Genomic DNA, 8,362 nt, shown 5'->3' on the forward strand with positions numbered 1-8,362 from the left:
TGTTTCCGATCCGGCCACGGGGGGGGGCTGCCTAACTCCCCCGGTCCCGGGCCAACGGGGGCGGGCGGCGTCGCCTACCCTTCACCGTCCGCGCCACGGGGGGGGGGGCGCTGCCCTAGACCTCCCCGCTTCCCGGCCCACGGGGGGGGCGGCGCTGCCTAACCTCCGTCGGCCCCAACGGGGGGGGGGCGCTCGCCTACGACCTCCCTCCGGCCGCCACGGGGGGGGCGTGCTCCTAACCCCTCTCCCGTGGCCCAGGGGGGGGGCGCTGCTCTAACCCCCAGTCCAAGGCCCACGGGGGGGGGGGCGCTGCCTGGACCCTGTCCCGGGCCCAGGTGGGACTGTACTAGCCCGCTGCCTGCGCCTCAGCAGACAAAAAGGCGCTTGTGGGCCGGCCCGGGCCCAGCGGAACCGCCCACATGACCGATACACGGCAGGACCGCGCGCTAAGCAGCGCCCCCCACCCACAGGGCGCTCTAGCCACACCATGGGCGGCGGCGCGCGGGGGCAGCCGGGGTCATGACCCATCCGAGGAGCAGTGGGGGCAGGCAGGAGATCGCTCGGCTCCCAGCGGCTGGGGCTCAGTTTGAGGGCGGTGCCAGGGGCAGCCCGCCAGCGGGTCCGCTGGCTCCGCCCCTACGTGAGGCGGCGTCCGCGTACGCGTACACCTTGGTGACGCCGCGCGGCGCTCGCCGCAGGATGCTCCGTGGTTCCGCGCCACCGGCTCTGCTCCTCGGGCCGAGCCGCGCAAGGCCGGGGTCGAACCGCGCCGCGGCCGGGCGCACTCCGGTGACGTAAGTGGTCCGCGCCGCCCGCCACGTGCCCGCCCCGCAGCGTCCCACGTGTCGAGTCCCCAGGCAGGGCGCGCGGGACCCGGGGCCTCCCTCCCCAGGTGTGGGGCCCTGTCACGGGGCGGGGCTGCTGCGCAGGCCGGGGATGCGGCACCAGCACCTGCCTCTGCTGGGGGGCGGCCGGGGCCTGGCTCTGTCTCTCTCCCGCCGGGCAGCCCAGCGGAGAGGCACGTGGTGGCTCCGTTTACCTGGCGGGCTGGGCCGGGGCAGGCAGGATCTGGCAGCTGCGGTGCAGGAGAGGGACCGCTCGGGGCGTGGAGATGACTCTGAGCTGCAGCAGCTGGTCCGCGAGAAGTCCCAGAAACGGCTACTACTTTGAGCAAGGGGCAGACTACCAACAAAGAGGTCATGTCTGGGGAAACCCGGATGTGTGGCCGTCCTGTGTCCCTGGTCCAGCCTGCCCAGCTCGCGTTCTGCCCCCAGCCCGTGTCCTGCTCCCGGCCTATGTTCTGCCCCCAGCCCAGTTCAGTGCCCATGTTTTGCAGGTCACTGCCTCTCTCCTACATAGTGATTGACGGGCCTGCGCCGCAGCCCCCACTCGTCTTCCTGCACGGCCTGCTGGGCAGCAAGGGCAACTTCCGCGCCATCGCCCGGGCCCTGGTGCAGCGGAGCGGCCGCAAGGTGAGCGCCAGGGGCAGGGCCGGGGAGCAGCCAAGGGCCTGAGTGCCAGGCCCGCCCTGCCCAGCTCGCAGCAGCTTCTCTTCCTCGCCAGGTGCTGACAGTGGACGCGCGGAACCATGGCGAGAGCCCGCACAGCCCCACCATGAGCTACGAGGCCATGAGCCTGGACGTGCAGCGCCTCCTACGCCAGCTGCACATCCCCAAGTGTGTCTTGGTTGGCCACAGCATGGGCGGCAAAACCGCCATGACACTGGCGCTGCAGCAGGTATGTGCATGTGCGGCTGCCAGGGAACAGCCAGCAGGATGCAGAGCAATTGTTGCTGTTTGCCCATCCCGCACCACATGGATTCCTCTGCCATAGGGCCTGGCAAGGAGCACAAACACCCTTCCCTGGGGTGCAGGAGGGCACACCGGGGGTGTCATAGTTGCTGTTCTGTGAGGAGTAAGAGCCCAGCCTGTGCTGTCCCAGCAGGGCTGAGTGAAGGCAAGTGGAGTTTGTTCCTTTTTCTGGGCCCCTGGCACTGGCTGTCCTGTACACTCAGCTCACAGTCAGCACAGCGCAATGGGGCAGGCTCCTTCTGTATGAGTGCCCCAGAGTGCAGCTCGCATGGAGCTAATGGATCCTGCCTTAAGGAGGGATCCATTCAGGGGGAGCTGGGATCTTCTCATACTTAAACTGAGTGGGAGCCATCTGACTACTTCTCATGGCAGACCCCAGGTAGCACACGGTGCTGCAGGAAATGGAATGGCAGTTCGGTACCAGGAGCTCTTCTCTCTGCATCTTCATAGAAGCAACCTCCCAGCATAGTGCTAGCTACAGCTGCTCTCTCTCCAATGAGGACTTCATTGCCTGTGGGCTTAAAGATTCCCTCACATTTTCCAACACCCACAGTCATAAGTCAGGTTGCTGGGTTCTGTCTCCTGTGACTCCCTGCCATTTCATCTGGGGAATTAATCTGCATTCTCACAGTCAGAGTTACTCTGTCATGTTGCACCTTAGAGGTGACTGCATTTCAGGACTAGCTGACAGCTCCCTGCCATGGAAACAAAAACTGGATACGAATGCCCTGTCTATTGTGTGCTCTGGGATCTTCGCTGGGGAGTGGCAGGCAGGTCGGGGCTGGAAGGCCTTTGGGTAGAAGCTCCTCCTCAGAGCTAACCTTTCTTGGGGATGCATCTGTTTGTGGGGCCCTGAGCAGAGTTCCTGCTGGAGTGAGATCCCTACACTTGCTTGTGTCCCCAGCCAGATCTCGTGGAGCGCCTGGTGTCTGTAGACATTAGTCCCACAGAGAGCGTGGCTGTGACAGATTTCCTGGCCTACATCTCTGCCATGAGGAGAGTGAGCATCCCAAGTGGAATCCCCCGCTCTACAGCACGCCGGCTGGCAGAGGATCAACTGCGTCCAGCCATCCAGGTAAGGTAGCCCACGGGGAGCCCTCCCCTCTCCCAGAGTGGGAGCACACTGCCCCAGAGCCGCGAGCTCTTCCATCCCCATGCCCTTAGTCCTGGCCCTGATGCCCGTCTGATCCTCAGCAGGGCCTGCACTGGGGCTTGGCACTGTGGCCAGCGCATCTGTCGTGGTGGTGGTGGTGGGGTGCTGGAGCAGACGCATGCCACATGGCGTGCCAGGTCTGCTACTGTGGGTGTGTGATGGAGTGTCTTGGGGCATCCCTGGCTAGCATGTGTGTGTGCGTTATGACAGATGGACATACTTTACCTTCGCCGCAGGTGTCAGCAGTAAGGCAGTTCCTGCTCACCAACTTGGTGGAGGCCGAGGGCCGTTACATGTGGCGGGTGAACCTGGATGCCATTTCCCATCATATGGCCAATATCATGGGCTTCCCTGTGTTCCACACCCCTTACCCAGGACCCACACTCTTCCTAGCAGGATCTGACTCCCCCTATGTCAGGTGAGTCCTGGGATTCTTGTGGCTCTGAGATGCACAGCTTGTTCCCTCTCACTCTGCTGCCACAGATACTGAGGGGTGGAGTGAGCCCTGGGCTCCCTGAGCTGGAGGGGTGTGTGTGTGAGGGGATCCCAGTGTGAGACAAGGGCTGACCCTGTTGGAGGGGTCCCAACTTGAGCCTTGGGCTGATTGTGTTGGAGTGGGGGATCCCAGCATGAGCCCTGGGCTGATCATGTTTGGGGGGGATCCCAGCATGAGACCTGGCCTGATTGTGTTTGAGGGGGGAGGATCCCAGCGTGAGCCTTGGGCTGATTGTGTTGGGAGACGGGGATCCCAGCGTGAGCCCTGGGCTGATTGTGTTGTGTGGGGGGATTCCCACTGTGAGCCCTGAGCTGACTGTGTTAGGCGGGGATTCCAGCGTGAGCCCTGGGCTGACTGTGCTGAGGGGGTGGGATTCCACCGTGAGCCCTGGGCTGACTGTGCTCAGGGGGTGGGATCCCAGCATAAGCCACAGGCTGATCATGTTTGGGGATGGATCCCAGCGTGAGTCCTGGGCTGACTGTGCTGAGAGGGTGGGATCCCAGCGTGAGCCCTGGGCTGATCGTGTTGGGGAGGGGGGGATCCCAGCGTGAGCCCTGGGCTGATCATGGAGGGGGGGATCCCAGCGTGAGCCCTGGGCTGATGGTGTTGGGCGGGGGGAATCCCAGCGTGAGCCATGGGCTGATCATGTTTGGGGTGGAGGGATCCCAGCATGAGCCCTGGGCTGACTGTGCTCAGGGGGTGGGATCCCAGCATAAGCCACAGGCTGATTGTGTTTGGGGATGGATCCCAGCGTGAGCTCTGGGCTGACTGTGCTGAGAGGGTGGGATCCCAGCGTGAGCCCTGGGCTGATCGTGTTGGGGAGGGGGGGATCCCAGCGTGAGCCCTGGGCTGATCATGGAGGGGGGGATCCCAGTGTGAGCCCTGGGCTGATCGTGTTGGGGGGGATCCCAGCGTGAGCCCTGGGCTGATCGTGTTTGGGGATGGATCCCAGTGTGAGCCCCACGCCGACCGTGTTGGGGATCACAGCGTAAGCCCCATGCGTTAGCTCTCTGGTACGTTCTTTCCTCCTGCAGCTCCGAGGACTACCCAGAGATTGAGCGGCTCTTTCCCGAGGCAGAGATCCAGTATATCCCAGGTGCTGGCCACTGGGTCCATGCAGATAAGTCCCAAGAGTTCATCATGGCCATCTGCAACTTCCTGCTGCTGCCATAGAGCTCCTTCCTTTGCAGGCCGAGAGAGCACGATTCCCAGGGATGCCTACTCCGGGATCACCACATGAAGGACATGGGGATCCTCTTGGGGACAGATCACTGCTGAGGTGTGGCCCCTGTCCACAAGCAGGACCTCTGGGATGGAAGGCTCAGCACCTGACCCATGCATCAGTGTGACAGGCTAGAGCGGAAAGTGAGGCGGGGCTGCATTGCCAGGGCCAGGATCTCTCTCCACCCCAGGCAGCTGGAGATGATTTGGCCTCAGTGCTCATTCCAGCGGACCAGGGCAGATCTGGAGTTGAGGCTCCCCCTAGGCCATCATGCCCTTCCATGTGCATCCCCAGTATGTTGGGGCAGTGGCCCATGGGCTCCCTGGCCCTGTTCTTCCCTCTTATTTGAATCCTTTCTTTGGGATCTTAAGGTTGTTCCCATTCCCAGCCCCCTTCCCCAGCACACACAGACCTCCAAGCACACACAGACCCTTGACTGGGCCATTTCTCAGAGACTCTGAGCTCTAGGGTGGGGGATCAGAGTCCAGATTCCAGCGTGCAATCCCAGCCTTGCTGGAGGTTCCCATCCTCCACCAGAGGCTGGAACCAGAGCACTGCCTACTCTTGTACTGCCTTTCTGTATAACTTCCTGGGACTCTGTACAGTATTTAAAATAAAGCCAAATTAGCACGGAGGCATCGAAACCTACAGGCCTTCTCCCAGAGGCAAGACAAGGGGAGTGCGGCAGCAGCATGTTCTCCTCTGAGCCTTAGCAGAATAAGAGTCCAGAGAATCTCCTAGTCTCACAATACAAGAACCAGGAGACATCAATGACATTAATAGGCAGGAAACTCAGCTCAGATCAAAGCAAATACCATTTCACCCAACACATACAACTGTGGAACTCACTGCCACTGGACATCATTAAGGCCCTGACTTTATCAAGACTCAGATAGAGACGGGGCATTTATCTGGATAACAAGAACTTCCAGACTCAACAATTAATGTTAGAAGAAGAGTTTTGGAAGGGAGATTAAACCCTCCTGCTTCAAGGTTTGACTGGTCTCTGATCATTAGGGATTAGGATAAGATTATCCCAGAGGGATTCTGCGGGGTTCCTGCACCTGCCCTTGAAGCGTCTGATGATGGCCACTGTCCAACAGAGGGTCCGGGCTAAGTGGACCAGTCTTGTAATTCCTGTGTTCCTATTCCTTGTGCTCCTGGACGCAGTCTCCTTCTGGGTTGGACTGGAGTGAGCACAGCCTAGAACGAGGGGTGCACTGACCTTGCTGTTTCCCAGGCTCCAGAACTATTGATTCTTTGGTTCCAAGTTGCTGGAGTAGAGCTTGCTCACGGCAGGAGCGGCAAATGCCACCTTAGGATAGATTATAGATTCTAAACCAGAAGGGGCTATTTTAACATTTAGTCTGACCTGCATAGCACTGGCCAGAGAGCTTCCCTGGAATAATTCCTGGTTGAATACCGCAGATCTTTTAGAAAAAAACAGCCAATATTGATTTTTAAATTCCTTTGGTAAATTATCCTCACTGTTTGAAATGTGCAGCTCATCTCCAGTCTGAATTTCTCTATCTTCAGCCTCCAGCCATTGAATCTTATTATACCTTTGTCTGCTAGGTTATTCGGCCCAGATCCACAAAGGATCCCAAGTTCTATTGAATTCTTGGTTCTGTGTTGCACGATCTACTAAGCAATCCAGATCGCTCTGTGTCCGTGACTTGTCGTCTTCGTTATTTATAGAACGCTGTAAATCTGCAGATATTTGCTCTATATCCAGATATCTGCATCTGTGAATCATCTTTGCAGATTTAATATCAGATGTGGATACAAATTTTATATCCGCTAAGGGCTCTAATTATTTACCACTCCCCAGTCTTTGTGTCATCTGTAAAGTTTATCGTGAGGTTTTTATGTTTTCATCCACTTCACTGACAAAAATGTTAAATTGCGTAGGGCCAAGAACCGATTCCTACAGGACCCCACTAGAAACACTTGCTTAATGATGATTCTTCGTGTACATTTTAAACCCATCAGGTAGCCAGCTTTTAATCCATTTAATGTGTGTCATATTAATTTTATATTGTTCTAGTTTATTAATCAAAATGTCAGGTGGTACCACATCAAACGCCTTATAGAAGTCTATTGCAGCAACACTTGTCACCTTGATCAACCAAATTTGTAATCTCACCAAAATAGATACCCAGTTAACTTGGCAGGATCTTGTTTTCCATAAGCCCCTGTTGATTAGCACTGATTACATTACCCTCCTTTAATTCTTTATTAGGCGAGTCCCACAGCAGCCATTCCATTTTCTTGCCTGGGATTGATGTCGGGCTGATGGGTCTATAATTACCCGGGTCATTCTGTTCACCCTTTTTGAATATTAGCCCAACATTAGCTTCCTTCCCATCTCCTGGAACTTCCCCGAGGCTCCAGGGGTTATTGAAGATCAGTGTTAACAGTCCAGTGTGCATCCTCCAGGGCAGAAGCACGGTCTGACCATTCCTTTCCTGCCTGGCTTGGAGACTCCCCTAGGGAGTGTCCAGCTCCCCGGGGGTCCCTGTCCCAATCCAAACTGCTCCAGACTCAGATCTCAGCCCCCCAGGCTGTAGGCAGGCACAGTAGGAGGGCAAGTTTCTCCCTGAGCAGTGGAAGATAGAAACAGTGCCTAGGGCCAGTGCAGCAGTGCTTGCTGGTCTCCTGGAGGTCCAGTTGCCTTTTCCTTCTCTGCTGCTATTTATTGCACCGTGCTTATCATGGGAGTGAAAGAGCTTCAATTTCCAGGGAGCAGCAGTGTCAGGCTGTCCAGTCACAGGGGCTTCATGCAGCCCCCTGAGCTAAGTAGAAAGGGGGTCTCCGAGCAGTAGGAAAGGAGAAGTGTCCCTTAAGGAACCAGTGCTCCCAGAGTGATACTGTGGCTAAAAGGGCTAATGCGATCCTTGGAGGTACAAGGGGCATCCTGAGTTGGAGCTGCGAGGTGTGAGGCCTTGGTGAGACCAGCTGTGGTGTCCACACTTCAGAAAAGATGCTGAGGAATTAGGATGGGTCACAGAAGAGCCATAGGAATGATTTGAAGTCTGGAAAACCTGCCTGAAAGGGTGAGACTAGGGCCATGTCTACGCCATGGGGACTAGAGCGGCCTGGCAATGGCACTGCAGCTGTGCCAGCAAAGTCCCTCAGTGGAAGCAGGGACTGAAGGGGGGACGGTTTTCCATGGCTATAGGACCTCCCTTTCAGTGCCCCAAGAGGGAGTTAGGGAGGAATTTCCCTTGGGTGTGGCTGACTTGTTTGTTCTCCAGTGCAGGCGTGTGCCGTGCTCCAGCCTGGGGCAGGAAGGAGATGGCAAAGCAGACAGTAACCAGGGCTCAGTCAGTGAGGCTGTGAGAATGACAGCAAACCTGCCACCCGCCGTGTGGCAAGACTCCCTAGAGGAGCCCCAAGCTTTGTTGTCTTTGGCAACTCTCCGAGCCTGACCTCCCCCGGCCAACCAGGAGGTGGCAGTAGCCGCCTAGTAATGACGCTGGGTTTCCTGGTGCCTAGGTAGAGCCAGGGTCTTGCATCTGCAGCAATGTTCATTTCACTGTTGCTGTCACCAGCTGGGGGTCGGACCCTCAGACTGGCCTAGACCTCACAAGACTCAGATCAGCCAGCTTGAGTTCCATTCTCTGGCCGCCTGGGTGCTCCAGGGTCCCATCGTCCAGCCTTTTTCTGCAGCCAGCAGG

At 57.7% G+C, this 8,362-nt stretch overlaps 1 protein-coding gene across 2 annotated transcripts; it reads left to right on the forward strand.

Annotated features, from left to right (window-relative positions):
- The first annotated feature begins 937 nt into the window (after positions 1 to 937).
- ABHD11 (abhydrolase domain containing 11) lies at positions 938 to 6,357 on the forward strand. Of its 2 annotated transcripts, XM_032769901.2 has the most exons (5): positions 938 to 1,472; positions 1,564 to 1,737; positions 2,716 to 2,886; positions 3,201 to 3,382; positions 4,495 to 6,357. In XM_032769901.2, the coding sequence occupies exons 1-5, from the start codon at positions 1,200 to 1,202 to the stop codon at positions 4,631 to 4,633; spliced, it is 939 nt and encodes a 312-aa protein (XP_032625792.1). In that variant the 5' UTR covers positions 938 to 1,199; the 3' UTR covers positions 4,634 to 6,357. The 2 variants fall into 2 exon arrangements, with proteins under 2 accessions (XP_032625792.1, XP_032625794.1); XM_032769903.2 differs by lacking the exon at positions 1,564 to 1,737.
- Positions 6,358 to 8,362: the final 2,005 nt, after the last annotated feature.

Source organism: Chelonoidis abingdonii, chromosome 20 (assembly GCF_003597395.2).
Source record: "Chelonoidis abingdonii isolate Lonesome George chromosome 20, CheloAbing_2.0, whole genome shotgun sequence".
NCBI classification, from domain to species: Eukaryota; Metazoa; Chordata; order Testudines; family Testudinidae; genus Chelonoidis; species Chelonoidis abingdonii.

What these genes read in the sequence shown, in the direction of transcription:
- ABHD11 (XM_032769901.2), top strand. Translation starts at nt 1,200, where the DNA reads ATGTCTGGGGAAACCCGGATGTGTGGCCGTCCTGTGTCCCTGGTCCAG. An exon ending in TGCAGCGGAGCGGCCGCAAG is followed by an intron (nt 1,473 to 1,563) that starts GTGAGCGCCAGG and finishes CTTCCTCGCCAG; the next exon opens with GTGCTGACAGTGGACGCGCG. An exon ending in TGACACTGGCGCTGCAGCAG is followed by an intron (nt 1,738 to 2,715) that starts GTATGTGCATGT and finishes TTGTGTCCCCAG; the next exon opens with CCAGATCTCGTGGAGCGCCT.